This window comes from Molossus molossus, unplaced genomic scaffold (genome assembly GCF_014108415.1).
Source record: "Molossus molossus isolate mMolMol1 unplaced genomic scaffold, mMolMol1.p scaffold_m16_p_9, whole genome shotgun sequence".
In the NCBI taxonomy this organism is placed as follows: domain Eukaryota; kingdom Metazoa; phylum Chordata; class Mammalia; order Chiroptera; family Molossidae; genus Molossus; species Molossus molossus.
This window is the reverse complement of record NW_023425403.1, coordinates 20,246,843-20,272,443: the sequence shown is the minus strand read 5'-3', so window position 1 is coordinate 20,272,443 and position 25,601 is coordinate 20,246,843. Positions and strand designations below refer to the sequence as shown.

General features: G+C 40.3%; 1 protein-coding gene across 1 annotated transcript; it reads right to left on the bottom strand.

Moving 5' to 3' along the window:
- Positions 1–365: 365 nt before the first annotated feature.
- On the bottom strand, positions 366–23,695 carry DCTN6 (dynactin subunit 6). Its single transcript, XM_036250065.1, has 7 exons — positions 23,588–23,695; positions 19,851–19,915; positions 8,617–8,722; positions 6,622–6,710; positions 5,182–5,229; positions 3,090–3,232; positions 366–835 (listed from the first exon to the last, which is right to left on the bottom strand). The coding sequence occupies exons 1-7, from the start codon at positions 23,608–23,610 to the stop codon at positions 737–739; spliced, it is 573 nt and encodes a 190-aa protein (XP_036105958.1). The 5' UTR covers positions 23,611–23,695; the 3' UTR covers positions 366–736.
- Positions 23,696–25,601: the final 1,906 nt, after the last annotated feature.

The following is a 25,601-nucleotide window of genomic DNA, read 5'->3' as shown; positions in this document are numbered from 1 at the left end:
GCTCACCTGAAATTTTTAAAAGCTACAAATCCACTACAGGAAAAGGCAAACACATTAACTTTATTATAACAAGTACATAATAAAAATTAAAAGAGTTATTTTGGGGAAAGCTGATGTAAGTAGAAAAAATGATTAAAGTATGCTCACTGCCCGGCCTCTGTGGCTCAGTGGTTGAGTGTTGCACCAAGAGGTCACCAGTTTAATTCTCAGTCAGGGCACATGCCCAGTTGTAGACCAAATCCCCACTAGGGACATGCAGGAGGCAGCCAATCAATGTTCTCTCTCATCGATGTTTCTTTCTCTCTCTCCCTCTCCCTTCCTTTCTCTAAAACCAATAAAGAAAAAAAAATTTTAAGTATGCTCACTAAAAGTCCTGTCATCAACATTTTTATTTAGTTTAGTATACAGCAGAATATATATACATAACAATATGCCCTTTCTTATCAAGGGTAGTTTTTTGTATAACTAAAATTTGTGGCCAACATTTTATATAACAAAAGAAAACTAAATCTGTAAATTACCAGAAAAGGAACAAGGATATAGGAAAAAAATACATTTTATATAAATTATAGAGGATAGTTACAATGAAAATCCATCACCTTCCTTTCTAACTCAGTTTTACAAAATAAAGTCAACTTGTATAATGCTGTGACCAGCTAAGAGGGCATAAACACTGTGGCCCTTTCAAAAGACAGTGGTCAAAGACAAAATGTTATCTTGATGTCATAGCTTGTTCTTAGTTCTTAACTGGAGTTGAGCTTCCCTTCATAGTCTTCTTTAAGTGGTGGTAGTTTGGCAAGATTTTCATCAGGAAATCCAGCTGTAGTGTCTGGGGCTGAAATGAAAAGATAATTAAGAACTGACTAACAGAAAGTAAAGTTAAGCCCTGGCCAGTTTGGCTCAGCGGTTAGAGCGTCGGCCTGCGGTCCCGAGAGACCCGGGTTCGGTTCCCGCTAAGGGCACGTACTTCGGTTGCAGTTTGTCCCCGGCCCTGGTTGGTCGTGCGGGTGGCAGCCACTCGATGTATTCCTTCACATCGATGTTTCTCTCTCTCTCCCTCCCACTCTATCTGTACAAAAAAATGGAAAAATATCCTCGGGTGAGGATAAAAAAAAAAAGAAAGTAAAGAGTATAAGTAGAAACTATTACCACTAGGTCGTGGAATTACAGGTGATTATCACTGACTTATTACTGCTTACCCCTTTAAAAAAAATTTACAATGGCCCTGGCTAGTTTGGCTCAGCGGTTAGAGTGTCAGCCCATGGACCTAAGGGTCTTGGGTTCAATTCCTGGTCAAGGGCACGCACCTGGGTTGCAGGTACAATACCCAACCCAGGTTGGGGTTGTGCAGGAGGCAACCAACTGATGTGTCTCTCTCACATCAGTATTTCTCTCTCTGCCCCCTCCCTTCCACTCTCTCTAAAAAAATCAATGAAAAATATCCATTGATGAGGATTAAAACAAAACAAAATGTATAATGAACATATATTAAGTTTGGAAATGAGAAAAGCCAAGATTTTATATATAAAAATATATATATATGCACAAATCACTTTTCAATGTTGCTTTTATAGATTTCACCCTGGCCTGTAAAATGGTAAAAAGTTCCAGTTACAGAAGACAACAAAGTAAAATACCCAGAGTACATTGCTTTCCATAAGACCTATACCGCACACATCTGTAATAGTCATCTAATCTTCATTCTTCATATACTTGCTTTGCACAAATTTCCTCACTATAAAACTCCCTAGGGGTACTTGTGGAAAATACAAATGTTTTAGGCCCTTGCCCTAACATTCTAATTCATTAAGTCCGAGGAATCCTTTTTTAATGAGGATGTCTACACGCTCTTTATGATTACTGGAAAAACAGTACCGCATACCACTGTGTGTTAAATTTCAGATAGTCTTGCTCACTTAATTCTAATCTCCCTTCCCCAGCTTCAGCTTAATTTCTCCCTCTTTAGTCATTTTTGCTGTTATGTAGAATGATAGTGAAAAAATACTGGATTGGTTCGTATTTCCTTTTTAGTCTTACAGAAGTAGTACTTGCTTATAATAATAATAGTAATAATAAAAGCCAAACATTACAGAAACAGAATAACCTGAAAGAACTGGAGTTTAAATTTCTGATAAAATATGGCTAAGGATCAGAGGCAAAGTGATAAATGTCTTTAAAAATATTTTCTTTTGGAGGAGCAAAAGAAGGCTGGGTAACTAAAGAAGTATATTGAGTGTGCCAACCAATGAGGCTCCAGATTTCAGTCAATTCTTCTGTCAAAAGAAGTCCCAAATGCCATTTTTTATTCATCCACTACTCTAACAAGATACTCCAAATACGCACTCTTCATTACTCTTGGTTATTAGGAGGGGATAATTTCCCATAAGCCAGGAAATTATCCAAACACACTTGTATATTCACAAGCTGTATTTATTTTCAACCTAAGTATTTTAGTAAACTAACTGACAGACCCCAGCTGGCTGTCCAGTATAAATTTGAAAGGGTTACTCCTAACCCTTGAAGATTGATATTTTAGGAGGAATTGATACATTTTAAGGTTTTGTGATAAATCTTCAGTGAAAATGCATAAGACCAGGAATAACATCTTTGAATTTTCTTTTCCCATAATCAATTTGTCTTTGCCATATTTGCCCTTATTTTTTATATTAACTTAAAGACTGAATAATTCTACTGCAGATAAATTCTAATTTTAGGAATGTTTCTATGATGTTTTAATTTTAATCATTTGCTTTTTAAATAGTGGACTTCCTGCCCCATTAAAACAATTATGTAGTATTTTGGGGAAATTAGCAGCCCTAGAAAGAACTCTTTTTTTTTTTCTATTTGTCTTCAGATAGAGTAGAAGGGAGAGAGAGGAAGAGAAAGGGGGAGAGAGAGAGAGAGACATCGATGTGAGAGGGACACATTGACTGGTTGCCTCCTGCACAACCCTGACCAGGGTCGGGGAAAAACCGCAACTGAGGTACATGCCATTAAATGGAATCGAATCCCCAACTCATGGAACAACACTCTACCGCTGAGCCAAACCGGCCAGGGCGAAAGAACTCTTTAAAGAGAGGTTCTAGTACCTGTGGCCGCTCAGTCTGCACCCGACGAAGGCAGTCTACACCATAGATCACTGTATTCTCAGGGATGACTTCAAATGTATTGAGGTTGCAACAAGCCCCAATGATGCAACCACTTGTCAGTATTACATTTCTGCCTACATAAGCTGCAATAAAAACAAAGAAAGAATTACAATGTAAGACATCAAATGATTAGAACACTATTTTTTTCTAAGATGATTTAGGTATTAAAATGCAAACTGGCTTAAGAAAAAAATTAAAGAAAATACTTCATTTTAGAGTTTGTATAGCAGCAGGTGCCAGACGAGTATTCAGAACCAAGCTCTGCGGCTGATTAGATGTGTGACCTTGGTCAAGTCACTATAAATTCTCTGAGCAAGTTTATTCATAAATGAAAAGACCACCCTACTTCTCAGTGCACTGAAGAAATAAATGGGATCGTAAATGTACAGTGCTGAGCACAGGTTTGACACATAGTACGTATATAATAAATAGAAGATGACAATGATGATGGTAATAGTAATTAGTAATCCAAATTAAAATGAACCATTAAGTAGATTCACAAAAGGTCTAATTTTATTATGTAAAAAGAAAAGCAAATTGGAAGACCTTTTCTACATTCTCCAGTCCAGGAGATCCATTACAACTGAAATCCTGGAGAAATCAACACCCTGAGGACCAACTATAGCCCCGTGGGATCGTATGAGGTGCTGCTAGTCACCCATTCTTCAGTGAAACTTCAAGGAATTAAGCCATGGATTCACCACACCTGAGTGAAGCAAATACCATCAGATTCTCCAATAGAAAATAGACTCCAGAAAGACCCCACTGGAACAGAATCGAGAGATCCCCTAAATCTAGAGATACCATGGGGAAAGACCACAGGCTCCAAGAAGTCTACCATAACAGCAGAAGACTCTTTAGATACCACGGCAATGCAGAAGAGCCGACACAAGAGTCCTGCAGAAACCTGCCTTCCACCCCAAGTCATATTATACCTCCTTTACCAAGATTCAGAATTACAGTTCCTCTTGCTTTCCACGCAGAGGTCCCTTTTCAAACCCCTTAATATCCCTGGTCTTTTCTCTCTAGAGAGATGGATCTGGGCTTTCTCCCCATCTTCTCATTTGGCTGCCTCTCAAAATAAACTCTGTGCTCGTTACATTTAAAAAAGTGAAGCATTTTCTTTCATGACAACCAGAACCAAGATAAAACATTATTCTAAAGAAGTCTCATTGTTCAGGATCTTTCTGGACCTTAGTAGAACAAGTTCTTGGAGCTGCTTCTTAGCAGTGGTGGTGACTACCTGACCCCATGCCTGGTCCCATTTATGATAAGTAGCTTAGATTTGTTTCTGATTGTCTAGGGTAGTAGACCTGAAATTAAAGAAAGCAAATGGCTAGAGAAACTGAGTTTTTAAAATTCTACAATAACACTAATCAACTAAATTATCACTGACACTAGTAATTAGTATATATCTTTCCTAAACTTTCATTTGAACTTTCCATAATGTTCAGTTCTGATTTAAATATACACAAGCTGAATTTTTAATTTAATGTATTAAACACATTACTGGATCAGGTTCCTTAAAGGCACATAATGACATTAGTCTCACAGCTACTGTAGTCTACTTCCAAGCACTTTTCCTTCATGCACACCACTTTGCCATAGTCTGTACAGGCTCACCTGGGAAATATTGCAGGTTTGGTTCCAGACTGCCGCAATGAAGCAAATATTGCAATAAAACAAGTCACACAAAGTTTTCGGTTTTCCAGTGCATATAAAAGTTATGTTTATACTATACTGTAGTCTATTAAGTGTGCAATAGCATTATGTCTAAATAACAATGTACACACTTTAATTAAAAAATATTTTAATGATAAAATTGCTAACCAGCATCTGAGCCCTCAGCAAGTCATAATCTTTTTGTTGGTGGACAGTCTTGCCTTGATGTTGATGAAAACACACTACCTGGAAAGCGCAATAAAGTGAAGAGCAATAAAGCAAGGTATGCCTGTGCTTAGGTTGCATTTCAGATACCACAAAGACAAAGAAGGTAATCACTTTTCACAATAAAACTGCCAACATAGCTTACCTTTTGATTCAATAACGTTATTATCTCCCATTTTCATGGCTTGGGAATCTGTAAACCAGAGTTAAGCAAACATAAAACATGTTCCCTTTTTTCCCTACTAATTCACTGTGACCTTATCCTGCATCGGGGCAGAGGACAGAGGCGTGGGAAGGGCCATGCAAGCTCAGTCTGGCCGACATTCCTTGCTCAGGGGAGTCTGAGGGTAAAGTTTTAATCTTTAAATATAAATATCTCTAAGTACAAATAAATGACTTCTATGTTTTTTAAAGAAATGAACAACTTACACCCAATTCTAAGAGTACCATATTTCCACAATGGTTTTAAAAAAGTTAAAACTACCTATCACTCAATAACTTAATGATAACAATGTTGATAGTTTGAGCTCTTTAGATAATTATGTATATTTCCCTTTATATAACTGGGAATCAAACTGTAAAAATCAAACTGTATAAATTTTTATAGCTTACTTTAGTTGGTTCCTTTAAATTTACAAACATTATTATATACCATTAAAATTGTTAAAAAACATAATTTTAAGTGACTGCGTAATGGTCACAATAGTCCATTTTATGTTTTATTTAAATATTTGCTATTGTTAAACTTTTAGATTTTTTTCCTCCAAGTATTTTCTGTTATAAAGTAATGATTTGCTCACACCATAAAAAATCTTTACTATCTTTTTTGTGTGTGTGTGGTATGTGCCTCTAGCGGGAACCGAACCTAGGACTCTCTGGTCTGCAGGCTGACGCTCAACACTGAGCCAAACTGGCCAGGGCAAAACTTCACATTTTTATTTCTTTCTTTTTTTGTTTTGGTACGTGCCCCTAGCGGGAACTGAACTTGGGACTCTCTGGTCCGCAGGCCCTTGCTCCAACCACTGAGTCAAACCAGCCAGGGCTCTTTACTATCTTTTTAGAGTACATACATCAAGCAAAAGAACTCGTGACACTCTGGGAGAAAAACAAAGAATGAAGTATTTTCATCCCATCCACCATTTCCTTGCACCAGACAATGTACTGTCAGCCTAAAACTACATGGGAATCAAATGGACAGAGCTGTGGTTCTTAAATCAGGACAGAAACTAGGATTACCATTTCTGTGTCTACCGTCACTTAGTCATTGTTACTTATTAACAAGTTACAGCAACAGGAACAAGATGGTACCTTCAAAATGCTGAGCTAAAGGTGTGTTTGTGTGGGCAAGTGCATCTGAAAATGGCATTCTTCCTTCACTAGGTTATTTAGCAGAAGAGAGGGAATACTTTTTTATATATACTGCAACTAAATCTTCTCAAAGAACTGGATGGCCTAGCTCTAAAAATGTACTTAATATATATATAATAAATATATTGGATAGATAAATTATGACAATTTCTACCAAGAGTTTTCGGTACTAAAAGACAGCTGGGAATGATCTATCTCAAATTATTGTAAAGGATACAACAGCCAACTTCAAACACATTATTGGTACCAATGATCATAGGTTTGGGTTCTGGATCTTCAGTGTCAGGGGTGATATTATCAGGGTAACTGTAAAAAGAAGAGACAAGTCATCAACAAGTCAATAATGCAATAAGCAATTCTCCTGTTGTAGAATTTGGGTTCATTCTCTCAATTCTATCTACATCAAGCTTAAAATATGTAATGATGTAAGTAACTTCTTAATCCAAGTGCATTATTTAACCCTTACACTTGATTCAGAGTTTTTTAAAAAACTAATTTATAGTTTTGGCTTGGCTCAGTGATTGAGCGTCAACCCATGCACCAAGAGGTCACCAGTTCGATTCCCAGTCAGGGCACATGCCCAGGTTGTGGGCCCAATCCCCAGTGGGAGGCATGCAGGAGGTGGCCAATCAATGTTCTCTCTCATCTATGTTTCTATCTCTCTCTCCCTCTCCCTTCCTAGCTCTCTAAAAAAAAAAAAAAATCATTGAAGAAAAAAAATTAAAAATAAAAAAATAAAATAAACTACTGAAATGTAAAGAAGTCAGAGTATATATATATAGGACAGCCTTCCTTTTACTTTTTATTTATTTATTTATTTTTTCTTTATTGATTTTAGAGACAGAGGAAGGTAGAGGGAGAGAGAGACAGAAACATGGATGAGAGAGAACATCCATTGGCCACCTCCTGCGTGCCCCTCACTGGGGATTGGGCCCACAACCTGGGCATGTGCCCTGACTGGGAATTGAACCAGCGATCTCTTGGTGCATGGGTCGACGCTCAAACACTGAGCCACACTGGCCGGGCCCCTTTTACTTCTTAAACTCAAAGCTTAGAGGACCTTCTCCAGGACAAGGTGAAAACGGATACTGGCTATAACCTTTAGCTTTTTAAAGTGGAATCCAAGTCATGCCCAAGTTGAAGATAGTCACATAAAATAATTATTTTATGCTGTTAGGTAATTAGTTGAAATATTTAGAATATAAAATGTTTGTGGTCTAAGCCCTGGCCAGGTGGCTCAGTTGGTTAGAGCATTGTCCGGATACGCCAAGGTTGTGGGTTTGGTCTCTAGTCAGAGCATGTGTGCGTGCGCGCGCGCGCGCGCGCGCGCACACACACACACACACACACACAGAGTTTGTGCTCTAAGAGGAGGAAGTCATTTTAAAATGGTGATTCATTCCTGACAGCTGAGTTACTGCAGAATATAGCTGTTGTTAATTGACTTACGATAAAGGTGCCAAAATATTATTTTAAAAAGAAATTGCTTAATATAGCAAGAAACTCCCAAATCCTAAGTAAGCTTTAAGACAAAAAAAAAAAATCTCTTTATCAGTTAAGCATTTTCCCAAGGTCTTTGTTAAAAATTCCACACATTGTTGCTATAAATTAGGTATAAGCTTGAATTTCCTGCCAACATTTTATCTAGAAAGCTTTATAAATGCTTATGAAAATTTCATAGGTATTACAGTCTAGTTCACTAAGATCATGTACATGTTCTAATATTTTATTATTATTTTTTAATCTTTAAAGTTTAAAAATTGCCTCTAGGACCCCAAATTTTCCTAATATAATTCTGGGTATTATCCCTACAAATCATATAAAGATAACATTTCAGCCAGAAACAAGAAATCCAACCAAAAGACTCTCTTCAGGGTGGCCAGCACAGCACTTGGACACTGGCGGCACTCAGGAAATGTTTGCTTAAGGAATAGAGGAGGCAGTGGTATGTAAGGGGAAGACTATCAGACTGAGAGTTGGAGAGTCCAGTGGGCCACCAACCTACCACCTTGGACAAGTCTCTTCACTCATCTGGTCTTTAGTTTCCTCATTTACTAACTACTTGTGTAGAAAAAGATCTTTAATGCTGCTCTAGTTCTGAAACAGTGGGCTTTCCAGAAGTCAGTTATAAAAGGTTCCTGCAGTTAGCTGAAATTAAGAAAAGCACTCTCTGTGGTACTTAGTTCAGAGTTTCTGTAAGAGTCTTACTCACGCATTTATGATCAGTGCCTGTTCTTCTATTAGGTTACCTTCACCAATCACTATTGGTCCGGCCTCAGCAATGATTCGTGCTTTAGGGTGTATCACTGTTCTAGGTCCTGTTAAAAGCATGGTGAAAGGAAATTATTAGTGGAGCCTATGCTTCAAATAGGAGCATAGCAGGTGACTAAGGAGGGGTGGGGGAAGGCTATTGGGAGGAACGTTTTCTAAAGTATGTGCCAGGCACCACACAAGGCACTTGACAAATGTTATCTCCTCAGCTGTTATCATTAGTAGTTAGTGCCAAATCGCAAACCAAGGCGAGTGGAGACAGCGCAGGCTCTGGGGCCAGACAGCCCTGGCTCACCCGCTATTTTGAAGCCCCTGTTATCTAAGCGGTGAAACGGAGGTGGTGGTGATACCAGTCCTGCAGGGTTGTTGTAAGGATTAGATGAGATAATGTTTGTAGACCCAATATTCTGGCACATAGTTGGCCACAAAAATTAATTCCCTTCCTCCTTTCTTTCATAAAGTTGAACCACCTAATACTTTCTTATGCTAGTGTACTACAGGATTAGTCTATTAAATGATGAAGAGGGAATATGGGTGGGATAGGAGTCAGAAAACATGGAAACTAATCTTGGCTTTGTTACTTTGTCACTATCCCAATTACAAGTTCACCCATGGGGAGGAGGCAGAGCTTCTGTTTTCTCTTCTAGGGTGTGATTTTTTTTTTTTTTTTTAATCCTCACCTGAGCACATTTTTCCATGGAGTTTTTGAAGACAGAGTAGAAGGGAGGGAGAGGGAGAGGGAAAGAGAGTGAAACATCGATGTGTCTGATGTGAGAGAGACATGTCAATTGGTTGCCTCCCACAAGTGCCTGACTTTGGCTGGGGATTGAACCTGCAACCCAGGTACGTGCCATTGACCGGGAATCGAACCCATGACTCTTCAGTGGGTGGGCAGACGCTCTAACCACTGACCCATGCCAGCCAAGTCTAGGATGTGATTTTTAACCAGTTAAAGGTTAAAGGGGGCCAGTGGAAGGAGTCATGTGTGATTACTGAAGTCCTGAGACTGATACAGGGAGACCTGAGGCAATGCCTCCCATCTCAAACGGAAGGGAGCAGGAAGGGCTCTCAAGCGTCCAGCTCCTGATCAGGGTGGTGGAGGCACGCATCGCCTAAGCACAGATTCTGGGACGCTAACACCTTCCCTCTGCTGGCTTTTATTCACCCACAGTCCTTGCATGTTGGTGACAATGAAACTCCTGACGAGAAAACCTCATTCTGGCCTCTCCCTCCAACACCCACTCTACCCATCCCTAATCCCAAAGCTATTTTTATTGGTAAACCAGCAGACAGGAAGTAGCTGACTGAGAGTAAGAGAGGGAGGCAGAGTGTTGACAGAACGTGGGGAGGGAGTCAGGAAGATGACACTGACTATGAAATTCAATTGTATAAATTGCTGCGTTAGTCAATAATCACCATCTGCTTGTGATAGGCAAGATTCAGTGCTGTGTGTTATGGGGAAACAGATATACATTCTCCTTTTGCCCTTTGAGCTTGTCATCTTAAAAACTGGGAATACTTCATGCACTCATTCACAGTGTATTAAAATGAATAAGGAGGTGTTCCTGGTACCCAAAGAATTAAAAGGAACCTCAGTGAAGCTTATTCTTTTCCTAACAATGAAGAGCTGGGTCTTGACGAAGGGGTGGGGAACTACAGCAGGATGCAGTCAAAGGACACATGGTCTGGAAAGAAATACACGAGAGTGGCTGTGTTACTTCTGTCACCTCTGGCTCCCCAAACCCTCAGCTGTTAAAGTAAATTTCCCTGGCAAATTCGTCTCTTTGGTATACGAGAATTCAGGATAGAAGATGGCATCTCTCAGATCCTTGGGAAGCTTCCCAACTTGACCATGGTTGTGAACACATGTGCCTTTTTGGGGGGGGGGAGGGGGGTAAAAAAATACACACAACTTGGTTGTGGGTTCGATCCCTGGTCGTGGTGTGTAGGGGAGGCAACTGATCAATGTTCTTTTCTCATATCAATGTTTCTCCTTTCTTCTCTAAAATCCTTTAAAAAAAATACCCTCGGATGAGGATTAAAAAAATACGCACAATTTATAAAAGGAATACATGCTTATTACAAACAAAGCAAAAAGTGCAAAGATCCTCTCAATGCTAATCCCATTTCCTAGAGGTAACTATTCTTAAAAGTCTGAGGTTTATTGTTCCAAACTTAAGTATGAGTGTATAAAAACCATATCTTGTTAGGCAGTTAAAAAATAAATTCAACTAGAAGGAGAAAAAACAGATTACAAACACACACTTTTTTTTTAAAACTAAGAAATAGTACGTATTATTCTATAATTTGCTTTTTTCACCTAATAAGTTATGGTCATTTTCCCACATAAGTACATCCAAGTAGATATTCTTTTTAATGGCTGAACAGTATTTCATATCATATTAACATGCCATAATTTATTAACCAATTCCTTAATGAAGGGCATTTGGATGTTACCACTTCTGGGGAGAAGTGCTAAACAAGCTGAAACAAACACTGGATTCCTCTGAAATGAGATATTTCTTACAAGTGTTGCAGCTGTGTGAACCAACTTACACATGTAGTTTGCACAATCCTACATTTACATATTACTTCAAAATGTTCTATGATAAAGGGACATAATCTATTTTGAGTTCTTTGCAATTAAAGCCCCAGCCAGCACCCCACGCCTTGTCTAGAAAGTCTAGACTCTGGCCTCTGTCACTTAAAGGTTATGTGCTTAATCTCTCAAAAGCCTATTTTCTCGTGTATAAAAAGATGAGATCCATAACTACACCATTGCGTTGAAGTGTGAATTACAGGAAATAATGTTTGAAAGGGAGATCATGAGGTATGGTCCATAGTTGTTAAAAAATAGAGGTTCATCACTACCTCTCACTAAGAGCTAGCAAATAATTTTATCATAGTCAGCAAAATAACTCCTGGTCTGAGACACAGAAGAAAAGGGTCTATTTTACTCCCTTACTCAGGTCATCTGGGTAATACCTCCTTTTAGCCGGGAAATTTCTGCCCCTTATTTTAAGATAGTAAAATAAATAATACAGGTGCCTTCCATACTAGCAATAAAAATCGTAGACAGGACGAAGAGATCATCATGGCTGTGAGAAAACGCAGATTCTTTGCCACTGTGAGATAAGTAGCCTGAGGCACTAGATAGTCTGCTGGTCCTCAAGTGGTGGCTTCTGGCAACATGCAGACGTGCAAGAAGATACATGAGAATGGACTAACACAACAAAGGTACCACTGGGACCTGTTTCCTTAAAAGTTGCTCTTTTCCCTTTTAAAAATGATATAATCCATGCTAATTGTATAAAAAAACCAAACAGATAAAACACAACTTCCATCTCAGGTTTTCTTATACAATATTTTTAAATAATGCTTAAGGCGCCCTGGCCGCTTTGGCTCAGCGGTTAGAGCGTCCACCTGAGGTCCGGAGAGACCCGGGTTCGGTTCCCGCTAAGGGCATGTGCCTCGGTTGCAGTTTGTCCCCGGCCCTGGTTGGTCGTGTGGGTGGCAGCCACTCGATGTGTCCCTTTCACATCGATGTTTCCCTCTCTCTCTCTCTCTCTCTTCCTCTCTCTCCCTCCCACTCTGTCTGTACAAAAAATGGAAAAATGTCCTCGGATGAGGATTAAAAATAAAAATTTTTAAATAATGCTTAAGTCATTTTAACAAGGTATTTCTTATTATGATGTTTAATCATTATTAATTAGTTAGTTAGTAAATAACTGGAAAGCTGGTTTCAAATCTGAAGGCCTTGCCCTGGGAGGTCAAGCTTTATCAACAACTGAGGTGAGATCTGTGCTTAAGACACTACCTCCATCTGGTGGCAGCACTGCCACACTACAAGTCTTGGTACCAGGGACGAAATAATGTAAAAGGTCAAACTACCAACTTTGAGTTGTGAAGTAACAGCAAATGTCCTGGGAGACAATAAACTAAACCTCTAGAAGGTCTTTTTTGGGCAGAGACTAGAAAGGTTAGAATACATGTACTTCAGTAAATGTGACTGTTAAAATTTTGGATTGGTGGACTTTTATTTTACTGGCTTTATGTATTACCGTATTTGGGAAGAAAACGTGAATTGTCTCCTCTGCTTCAAAAATAGTCCAAATTTGCCCACATACAACATGATTTGCATGGAACACGTGGCCTGTCTTCCCCAAATATGCATGCACTAGTGAGCACTCCTGGTGGCAGTCACCACCCCCTCTGGTAAATCTGTATCATCTGCATGACGGCATCTGTGCTCCGGAAGCGACAGGCCAGTCTGTCTGTCCTACTGCGGCATGCCCATGGAGCAGAGCTCTTGCATTGACTGCAGAGAGCCAGCTGGAGAGAAGGGTAACACACCCAAGCATGGATTTACTGTTGTACAGTATGTAAGACTGTTTCCTACTCACGAGTCAAGCCCTGGGCTTGTGGGCTGTTTCTATTCCAGCTGATAAACTGATACTAAATATGGTTATCAGTTACTGTAGTACATTCGGACCAGTGACATGTTGGATTGGTGAACTTCTTAAAGGACTGTTCTGACTCAGGTAAGTGATGCGTCCAAGGCAACCCGTTTGCACACAATTTTGTGCTGGAGGTTGGCACCATAGCACTGTCCCACTTCTCTGCATGCAAGAAGCACTTTTACCTAGAATGGGTCTGGATTCAAACCAAGTTTAAGGGTCTTGAGGTTAAAATGCTTTAAAAATAAAAACCTGTCACCATGGAACGTCTGTTTTTTTTTTTAGCGCTGTTGTGAACCTTCTGGGGCTCTCTCTGGCAGCAGAGTGTGTATATTTTCTTACCACATGTGGTGAAACCCTATTTGGCTTATCTCCTTGTTTGGATAAATGTGTCTAGAGTTGGAGCTGCCTTACTGGCTGATGAAATATTTTTCTAAATGGTTGGCTGGGCTTAATGCAACATAGCCAGAAAGACATTCCTTGCATCAAATTTCCATTCCCTTCATTTGGTTAAGGGCATTTTTCCTCTTTATCTTTGCCACAGAAAGCAATCTTTGAGTTTGTTTTCATGTCAATAAATAGTTGAAAAAGCCGCAAGCTTTCTTTTGAAAATGAAATGATTCCTTTGACCTGTAAGCTGACTGTACCTGTAAGAACTGCTTTATAGCCCATGAATTTCTCAAGTCAAAGCAATTGTTCTGCCTTATTGAAAAAGATTTCCACAATAAAAGGGAAGCTTTTGATCTAAATTAAAGACTCTAATGAAGAGAAAGACAGAATTAAGCGGGACATGGTGCTCCCATCACAGCTTTTCCATGTGCCAAGTTTGCCTCCACACTACGACGGCCCAACCAAGCCGGGCCCCACACCGACGGCCTTTCGCCCTATTATGGGACTATAGGGCTGTCCTCGATGGCACTTTTCTGAAATGTTTGCAGCATTCAAAATAAAATTTACAGGAAACAATGCATGGCCAACGAATCAAGGCAGCCTAATTAAAAACAGGCTTGATATTATGAAATTTTATTTACCCAAATTATAATTAACAAGAGAGCTGTTATTCTTCCCAAGGTCTGTTTCTCAGCAGCCTGTAATGAAGGGGCTCCAGCAGAACCTCAAGACACGGGGTTTCTGATTAAGGAAAACACTTCAAAGCTTCAGACTACATTATTTGTTTAACCAAATACCTGATTTTCTAGGAAAATGAAAGACTGGGTTTAGACTTCTACTACACTGAAACATAGCAAAGGAAAAATTTATTTTCTTCCCCAAATATTTCAAAATGGTATAATATGGTAAGAGTATAACCACCTGGGGATAAAAAGTTGTATATAACATCCTGAAAAATCTATTAATTAAACTACAGTTAAGTGTATTGCTACTTAACCAAAAAAATAGCTTAAGTGCTCAAATCTCAAAATCCGTTGCATAATAGAAAAAAAGACAAATTAATTCTTCTGGCAAATTAATAAAAAACAAAAATAATAAAAGTTATAAAGTGAAAAATAAAACATGGCAGGAAGAGCAAGTTTTTTTTTTTTTTTCTTTCTTTCTTTTTTTATTAATTTTAGATAGCAAGAGGAAGGGAAAAGGAGAAAGAGATAGAAAACATTGATGAGAGAGAACATCAACTGGCCACCTCCTGCATGCTCTCCACTGGTGATTGAGCCCACAACCTGGGCATGTGCCATGACTGAGAATCGAACCAGCGACCTCTTGGTACATGGGTCGATGCTCAACCACTGAGCCACACTGGCTGGGCAGGGAGAGCAAGTTTTAATTAGAAAACTTACCTCTACTTTGTGCTTTGATTTAACTTTATAATGATATCTCCCAGGAGCTTTCTAATCTGATGTATTATATCAGAAAAATGAATTAATAGTAGCCAAAAGATGCCCTGGCCAACTAGATCAATTGGTTAGAGCACTGTCCTGTTACCCCAAGGTTGTGGGTTTGATCTCTGGTCAGGGCACATACTACAAGCAACCAATGGCCATGGCAAAGTGGCTCACTTGGTCGGAGCATTCCCATGCACCAAAATGTCAAGCTTTTGATTCCTAGTCAGGGCACATACCTGGGTTGTGGCTTTGAACCCCAGTTGGGGCGCATACAGGAGGTAACCAATTGGTGTTTCTCTCTCTCTTCTCTCAAAATCAATAAAAAAATATCTTTGGGTGTCAATTAAAAAACATCCTTGGGTAAAGATTAAAAAAAATTTTTTTTAAAGAAAAAGAAGCAACCAATAAATGCATAAATAAGTGGAACAACAAATCAATGTTTCTCTCTCTCTCCTCCTTCCTCTCTCTTTCTAAAATCAATAAAAAATTTTATTTAAAAATATTGTAGCCAAAGGATGAGAGATATTTTATACCAAATATAACAATGTTAGAAATGACTATCTAGGTACCAATTCTGGAAATTTACTATATTTATATATAGAATCAAAGATAAGAAACAGGTATAATGAAAATGAGATAAGAACTGTGGAAGACAAGACAATGGGCAACTATATCACTTCTGAACATTTTCCTTAATTTTTTTTTTTTTTTTTTTTATCCTCACCCGAGGATATTTTTCCATTTTTTGTACAGATAGAGGGGGAGGGAGAGTGAGAGAGAGAGAGAAACATCGACGTGAAGGGACACATCGAGTGGCTGCCACCCGCACGACCAACCAGGGCCGGGGACAAACTGCAACCGAAGTACGTGCCCTTAGCGGGAACCGAACCCGGGTCTCTCCGGACCGCAGGCCGACGCTCTAACCGCTGAGCCAAACTGGCCAGGGCCATTTTCCTTAATTTTTAAAGTTGGGATATTTCTCTAAAGTATTTGAGCAAATTTTGTTTCAAAAAATGGGTCAAAATAAACAACAAATATTAACTTAGACCCATTCTTTAAAAATTATTACTTCTTATGTTATAATCCATCACTGAAAATCTATATTGAACTGTCATTTTATATTTTAACCATCAGAGCTGTATCGGCTAGTGGTCAAATACTACATGGGAAGATTTAATCACTGTATTGACTTACATAATTTCAACATTTAGGGACAGTAGGAGGCTACTAGGAATAAAAAAAGGGGAGGAGCACAAAGTATAAAAGATGGAGGGAGAAACAGAAGAGGGAGTGCTGACTCCTGACACCCTCGTGCCCCAATCCTATGCAGTGGTCCAGCGGTCCACCTTTCCTTCTCATAGAATAAAGCCTTCACTGCTATTCTAGAATGGCTTCTGCAAGTAACAGGAGTTATTTCAAATCTGAAATACACACAAACACATATAAGTATACCTATGTGTACATTCATGCCTATAGAGATATCTGAACTATCTGTAGTAGATAATGTACAGTTATTGTTTATTTTTTTTAATTTATTTTAGATAGAGAGGAAGGGAGAGGTAGAGAGATAGAAACATGGATGAAAGAGAACATTGACTGGCCCCCTCCTGCACGCCCCGTACTGGGGATTTGGCCCATAATCTGGGCATGTGCCCTGACCGGGAATCGAACTGGCAACTTGGTGCATGGGCTGATGCTCAACCACTGAGACACACCGGTGGATCTATAGTTATTGTTTAAAATGGACAAGTAGAGCCCTGGCCAGTTTGGCTCAAAGGTTAGAGCATCAGCCCTCTGATCAGTGAGTCGTGGGTTCAATTCTGATCAAGGGCACGTACCTTGGTTGCGGTTCACTCCCTGGCCCTGGTCGGGTCATGCAGGAGGCAACCAGTTAATGTGTCTTTCTAACATTGATATTTCTCTCTCTCCCTCTCTTCCTCTCTCCCCCTCCCTTCCACTCTATCTGATGATAAATAGAAAAATATCCTCTGGTGAGGATTAAAAAATAATAAAATGGACAAGTAGAAATGAAAGGAAAAGTTTATACAATTAACTACATTATTTTAGTGTTACTTTCCTTCTAATTATAGAATATCTTGTGAGCGAATATTAGATGTTATTCCTGGAATCATAATGAAAACCATAAAAACATCAGAATAGAAATAATGCAGTAGAACATTTTGATAAACTTATGGCCTTATAATTTCTCCTCATAAAAAAATTGCAGGTAGCCCTGGCTGGTGTGGCTCTGTTGGTTGGGCATCATTCAAGGCACATGCCTGGGTTTTAGCCTCGATCCCCAGTCGGCAGCTGATCGATGTTTCCTTCTCACATGATGTTTCTCTCTCTCTATCTCCCCCTTCTTCTCTAAAAATGAATTTGAAAAAAATCTTTAAAAAACAAGCTTGCAGCCCTGGCTGGTTTGGCTCAGCGGTTGGAGCGTCGGCCTATGGACCAGAGAGCCCTGGGTTTGGTTCCCGCTAGGGGCACGTACCAAAAAAAAAGCTTGCAGCTTTTTAAGAGTTAACAAAGCACTGAAAATAAACAGGGTCACCTTCTAAACTTTGAAATTCAGTCAATTTAAAATAAACCCAACCTGGCAAATTCCTAATGATGTTCCTTAATACTGACACAACCTTTACTGGTTTTATAAGACATGATGCCTAAATTGGCTGAGGCTTAGACTTACTTTACTAAAATTTATCATTTTTTCCTATTAAAGACAGATACTGTTACTGTAAGGGAACAAGGCAATTATTTTCTCTCTGGAAGTGCACTTCGTTCAGGGGAGGCTCTACTCTGGTAACATGCGGCTGCTGTAAGGATGGGCTTCCGTTAATAAAGCTACAGGGGACCTTATCCAGTAAAAACATGTGAAAGAACTTGGGGGAATTTAATCATGTTTATATAAATGAGTTGCCACAGGTTAAATTGTTCATTTGTTTTAAATGTTGGACTTGAGCTCTCGCAAGGCTACACTGATAAGATTTAATAGTGGGATTGGCTAACTTTTATTGAGTGCTTACTATGTGTTAGGTTTTAGGCAAATATTCTCTTATTTAATGCTCCAAAAACCTAGGAGGTAAGCACTCCTATTTTGCATGTGATAGTAACTGCTAATTCACTTGATATACACTCTTCCCTTTTCCTTGTAACAGAATCCTATTTTATTAAGGGCAGCAATGGAAGGAGTTAAGACTACATTTCCCAGGCTTCCCTGCAGCTACATGTGTCCATAAGACCAAGGCATTAGACCACAAAGAAGGGCTATGTGGAACTTTCAGGATGACTTTTTAAAGACAGCTGACCCTGCCCTGGCCGGTTTGGCTCAGCGGTTGGAGCGTCGGCCTGTGGTACAGAGAGACCCGGGTTCGGTTCCTGCTAAGGGCATGTACCTCAGTTGCAGTTTGTCCTCGGCCCTGGTTGGTCGTGCGGGTGGCAGCCACTCGATGTGTCCCTTCACATCGATGTTTCTCTCTCTCTCTCTCTCTCTCTTCCTCTCTCTCCCTCCTGCTCTATCTGAACAAAAAATGGAAAAATGTCCTCGGGTGAGGATAAAAAAAAAGACAGCTGACCCAACTGAGAGGTACATTCTTTTTCTTTTGTTTCCACTCCCCCCCTTTCTTTTTATTTTATTTATTTATTTAATTTTTGGTACATGCCCTTAGCAGGGACCGAACCAGGACTCTCTGGTCTGCAGGCTGACGCCAACCGCTGAGCCAAACTGGCCAGGGCCCTCCCCTTTCTTAATCAGCATCACACATGGTACCTTAGCTATCACATCCTAGCCTGCAAGGCTGGAACTCTGGGATAATCAACTGACCTGCCCTGAATTGCCTATCTCTAGACTCTTTATGTAAAAGAATAAACCTTTGCATGTTTTAGTGTTCTTTTTTTAATCCTCACCCGAGGATATACTTTTATTAATTTTAAGAATAGATTTAAAAAATTTTTTTTTTCCTTTATTGATTTTAGCTAGAGAGGAAGTAAGAGGGAGAGACAGAAACACTGATAAGCAAGAACATCAATTGGCCGCCTCCTCCATGCCCCCAACTGGGGATTGGGCCCACAACCTGGGCACGTGTCCTGACCGGGAATCGAACCGGCGACTTCTTAGTGCAGAAGTCGACACTCAACCACTGAGCCACACCGGCCAGACACTTTTATTAATTTTTAGAGAGGACAGGAAGGGAGAGAGATAGAGAAACAGTGATGTGAGAGAAACACATCTATCAATTGACTCCCGTATACACCCCAACTGGGGACTGAACCTGAAACCTACATATGTGCTCTGACTGGGAATCAAACCCACAACCTTTTTGGTGTATGGCACGATGCTCCAACTAACTGAACCACCTGGCCAGGGCAAACTTTTGCATGTTTAACCATCCCTACATGCAGCTGAACCTATTCCTGAGACACATATTTACACAGATGGAGAAAATGAATGTTACTGAGGTTAACCAAGCAAGTAAACCCAGCAAGTAAAAACAAGGATGCTAATCCAAGTCTGTCATACTTCATGGTTCACACCCTTAGTAATTACCCAGTGGAATGTAAGCTCCACAAAGGCAGCATCTTTTTCTACTGTATTCATTGCTGTGTTCCTATGCTAGCACAGTGCCTGGCACATAGTAGGTACAAAACAGATGTAAAATGAGTGACGTATATTGCCTCGTGAGTGTATCAAATAAAAGTTTAAATAGAGATTCCATCACATTACATTCCTTTAGAACATAAAACACCTGTGGAAGAAAAGACATTGTTTTGTCAATAAAATTAGAACATCAGTGAAATAGACAAATACTCAATTACTGTAAAACACTGAAATTATATCACACCAATTCTTGAGAGACAACACCAGTAAACTACTTTCTTACCTATAGTTACATCACCTCTGATTTCACTTTCTACACACACAACTGCTCCAGGAGCAATCTTCACACTGTAGGGAGAAAAGATAACATTTAGCATGGGTAAAGGTTAAAAATATTGTTGTAGAAGCTATCCTGACTCTAAAAAAAAAAGGCTAAAAAAAAAATTGATGGAAGAATGCAAAGTAAATTGTAAGAGGGTAAGGTTTAATATATTATAAACTTCTCAGCTGGCATACTATGCATTGGGCTAAAATCACATATGATGCCTTATCATTACAGTACTTGAGGAAATAAAAGGAAGGTTTAGATCTTTTTCTTTTAATACCAGCATCACTTCTACATACCAAAAAGCTGGAAACATAGATATCCATTAGTAGGGGACTGGTTAATAAATTATGGTACACTGTGGACTAATACATAGTCATAAAAAAGAATTAATAATTTTTTATATAAAGATTTGAAATGATCTCCAGGCTAAATGAAATAAATTTTTAAAAAAAAGCAAACTGAGCCCAGCTGGTGTGGCTCAGTGGTTGAACGTCGACCCATGCACCAAGAGGTCGCCGGTTCAATTCCCAGTCAGGACACATGCTCAGGTTGTGGGCCCAATCCCCAGTGAGGGGCATGCAGAAGGCAACCAATCGAGGCTCTCTCTCATCAAGATGTTTCTATCTCTCTCTCCCTCTCTAAAATCAATAAAGAAAAAAAAAATTTTTTAAAAAAGCAAAGCCAGAAAATGGACAGTTTATATAATATGCCACTATTTTTTTAAAAGGGGGGGGAAAGAATGCACATTCAAGTTATTTAACCAGCAAGGTAATATTAATATAGAAATCGGTGCAATGCACAATTATTCCTATTTATTTTCTAACTATATAAAAAACTGCTTATCGAATAAATGTTATAAATTGTAGTGCAAAGTGTTAAAAAAAAACACTGATATTCTGTTGTGATCTTCTGCTTGACACAGCTGAATCTAGCTAAATGCTGCCCTCGCTGAGCCTTGTGCTGATATGAACTGCACCAAACGATTTTCCCGTTAAATTGACAGTCATTAAGTAACTTGTTCACATTATGTAATTCTTTCCATGCAAAGAATTTTTCTTAGTTGAAATGATATTATTCATGGTATTAAATCTACTCTCAGCTTCTATGAAATAACAACCATTTTAGACATTTTTACTTTAGAATCCTATTTGGACTTTTCAAAATTTTGATTTCTAGTTGTTCATTGCTAGTATGTAGAAATACAATAATTTGTATATTGACTCTGTATCCTTGGGTTTTTGGGTTTTTTTTGTAGATCACGGATTTTCCATGCAAAAATTTTTGTTGTCTATGAATAGGGACAGTTTTAGTTCTTCTTTTTCCAATCTGTATGCATAGTATTTCTTTTTCTTGCCTTAGTACTCTGGCTAAGATTTCAAGTGTAATATTAAATAGGAGTGAGGAGACCAGACAGCCTTGCCTTGTTCTAGCTTCATAAGGTCAACAAAATCTATCAAATTATCTTCTAAGCCATGAATTTTGCATTTTAAATAAATTATTAAAACCTGGTATGTGAAAAAACTAAAGCTTTGTTGACCAAAATGTTGGTGCCTTGATTTATACATTTTTTTAAAGTTATTTTCTCATTTCAGACATGGTTTTACAACTAGCAAGGACCAGAAATCTATATTGCAATGAATCACACATATCAATGTTATTTTCTAAGTTCTATGAATATTAATGTATGAACATGCTTATTTTTAACTTACAGTAGATAGTACAATATAGGTGTCCTTTTGACACTTTGATAAAAAACTTGTTATTGCACGTTTTTTTCCAAATGTTTTACTGTGAAACAGATTCATATTTTTTAAATTTCTCCTCCTTGATAATTTAAAATTTTCATTATATCTAACATGAACTTACATAGGACATGCTTGCCATTCTAATAAGATTTTTTTTTTCTTTATTGATTTTAGAGAGAGGAAGGGACAGGGAGAAAGAGACAGAAACATTGATGCGAGAGAACATCCACTGGCCACCTCCTACATGTTCCCCACTGGGGATTTGGCCCACAACCTGGGCATGTACCCTGACCGGGAATCAACCCAGTGACCTCTGGGTGCATGGGCCGATACTCAACCACTGAGCCACACCAGCCTGGCCTAATAAAATATTTAGGTGTTTATTTACCATATTAAATTTTTCTAACTTTTTTTTATTACGTTTAGTTACAGATGTTTCTCCTTTTCCTCCCATTTACACCCTCCTCCCTCTCCAACTCCCACCCCAGCATTGTTGTCTATGTCCATGGTTACCCATACACGCATGTAAGTTCTATGATTTATCCCCTCCTCCCCCTCTCCTGAGGTTTGTCAGTCTGTACCCTACTTCTGTCTCTGGGTCTATTTTGTTCATCAGCTTGTTTAGTTCATTATATTCCACAAATAAGTGAGATCATGTGGTGTTTGTCTTTCTCTGATTGGCTTATTCCGCTTAGCGTAATACTCTCCAGGTCCCTCCATGTCCTCTCAAAGGATAAGAGATCTTTCTTTCTTACAGCTGCATGATACTCCATTGTGTACATGTACCACAGCTTTTTTATCCACTCATCTACTGATGGACACTTGGGCTGTTTCCAGATCTTAACTATTGTAAATAGTGCTGCTATGAACATAGGGGTACATATATTCTTTCTGATTGGTGTTTCAGGCTTCTTAGGATATATTCCTAGAAATGGGATCACTGGGTCAAATGGCAGTTCAATTTTTAACTTTTTTGAGGAAACACCACATTGTTTTCTATAGTGGCTGCACCAGTCTGCATTCCCACCAGCAGTGTGATAGAGTCCCCTTTGAACAAAATAAACTGATGAACAAAATAGACCCAGAGACATAGAAGTAGGGTTCAGACTGACAAACTTCAGAGGGAGGGGGAGATAAACCAAAGAACTTATGCATATAAACATAACCAGTGGATACAGACAACAATGCTGGGGGGGGGGGGAGGTGGGTGGGTGGCGGGATCTGGAGGAGGGTGTCAAAGGGGGGAAAAAGAGAAATATTTGTAACAAAAATAATTTTTAAAAAGAAGTCAGCACACAGTGCTTGACACCGCTGCTGCGGGAAATAGGTTAACCTAAGCAGTCCTCTTATCCAAGCCGTCCCTGTCCACCAACAGTTCTAGCAGTGGAGACGGCGGGAGAAGCCACGATCCCTGTCCGCACACGTTTACAAAGGAGCTCGTCCACGCCGGGCAGACTGTCTCGGTTCGGCCCAGGCGCCGCCCTCTTTTTGACAAGTGACGGTGAATCAGTTTCCACAAACACACACCGCCCACGACAGGCAGGGACGGGGTGCAGCCAGCACTAACGTGGGCATCTCGCGGCCCTGGGCGAACAGCCCCACCAAGCGCAGCAGAGTGGAAGGGGCGACACCACTCTCCTCCGACAGCCCCCGCTCCGCCCGCCCCACCCAGACCCCTTCTGCGCAGGCGCGGGCGGAGAGCCCGCAAGGTGGGCCCGGGAGGCAAGAACTAAATCCTTCGCCGCAGCGCTTCCGCATCCCTTTCCAGACCTCCCTATCCCCATTCGGGCGCCTCGTCCCTCAGCGGAAGCCAGGCCTGGGCTTTAGGGACCATCCAGGCCGAGTACAGGGACAAGGCACCATCTCAGTCCCCGCCATTGGCGACCAGGAATGGCTTCTACCTCTGCACAGAGCTGAGACCAAGCTTTTCTCAAACAGCTGACCTACCTCTTTTGAGTCTTCTCCGCCATGGTTTGGGCCAGGTCTCCAATTGGAGCCGAGATCGACACAAGCGCCTGAGTAAAGCGATGGTCTCTCCGAGCGATTGGATGGCCTGGCAGGATCGGAGGGGGCGGGGCCAGGGGCGGGGCCTGCCCGTGGGGGCGGGGCAAGCGCCGTTCCGCCGCTCCTGCCTGGGTGAGCCGGACCGTGCTAGCCGGGGGGTGTGGCCACACGCGGATTTTAACGCAGTCCAGGGATCGATGGACTCCGATTTAAAACAGTCGTTTAGTTCACTCCAGCACACGTCATTACACTTCATTGTAAGCCACCGTTCATTTGCAGCCTTCTTTCCGGTCTCTATTCTTGAAGGTTCTTCCTGCTAGGCCCTGTTCAGTGAGTTTCTCCCTGGATGCGCCCATCAAGGCCATAAATGAAGCACCTCTACCTGCTGGCTTTCTCGGCTTCCTGTCTCTAGTTCTGTCTTCTTGGCCGAGCGTCGCACCTGATTATTCAATTGCCTATCCCCTCAAAGTCTTACCCAACCTAAGACTAAAAAGGTCTTAGGTTTTAAGACCTAAAAAGTCTTGCTCAGCCGGCCCTTTGACCTCCGTGTCGGTAAAGGAATCCACATTCACCCAGCTGCTCAAGCCAGAAACTCAGGAGTCAGTCCAGGCCCGCCTCACCTCGCCGGCTATAATTCACCAGCAGTTTCTGCGGGTCCTACATCTGGTGTCTGCATCATTCTTCCACTTTCCATCGTTTCCCACTTCTCTAATCTGACCTCAGCTCCCTGTTGTCTGCTCCTCCCACTCTTGACCTCTAAAGCCACCCCACCATCCCCACCCCCACCGCATCCTTTAAAAACCAAATCTAGTTTGGTTTTTACTTCCTATTCCTTTTAAAATCCAAACTTCTTTCCATAACCTATCTCTGGGCTAAATTCAGCCCTTGTCTACTTCTCTCTTTTTTTAATTTCATGTTCCTCTTCCCCTTTCTCTAATCACACTGTAATTCTCCAAGAAGCCAGACTGACTCTCCACCCCAGATGCCTTCTTTCACCTGTCCTTTGCCCACTCCCTTTTGACCCTTTAAGTTTCAGATGTCACATACACATGTATCAGATTTTTCATTACAGTTGATGCAGTGAGGTGGAATTTGCTAGAATGGCCCTGGCTCATGGAACCGTGGTTTGTTTGGGCAAGATGAAGTATAAAAGGGTGAGGGGTAAGGAACCTTTGATCCCTCATGGCTACTGTCAATCAATGGTAGTTGGTGCCAATTCAACTCCAACAGGAATCCTCAATTTGGGGTGTGGTGAAAGAAAGCACTGGGTCTGACCTTGATGCTAGACCAAGTTCAGATTTGGATCAATCTGAGCATCAGCTACTAGCCTCCAAGCTGCCCACAAAAGAACAAATTATGCCAGCACAGCAGAAAGTGCCTCTAAGGCCTCTGGTTACCAAGAAGGCAGTCAATGCAAGGGGCGGGGCTGCAAGCTCCATGCTTCAGCCTGGTCTTTCTAGTGACCAGCCCCCATCCAGGAACCCACCCGAAGTTGCCTCATTAGAACAGAAGGTGCTCCTAGTGCTTTTATCATTTAGGAATTTACAAGGGTTTTAGGAACTCTGTGTCAGGAACTGGGGGCATAATATATATATAATGTTTTTTTTTCCTATTATCTCACAGGATAGATTTAGAACATTGTTTTGTTCCCAAGCATACAAAATATCCATTTTCAAGAAATGTCTGTCTAAATTAATACCATGAAAGACCTCCATGGTATGTGTATTAGGGTTCTCTAGAGAAACAGAACTAATGGCAATGATAGATAGATAGATAGATAGATAAATAGATATAGATGTAGATAATAGATATGGATATAGGTATAGGTATATAGATATAAACATACATATTGGGGCTGGCAAGTCTGAAATTTGTAGAAGTAGACCCACAAGCTAGAAATTCAGGGAAAAGTTGATGTTGCAGCCTGAAGTCCAAAATCTGCAGGCTGGAAACTACA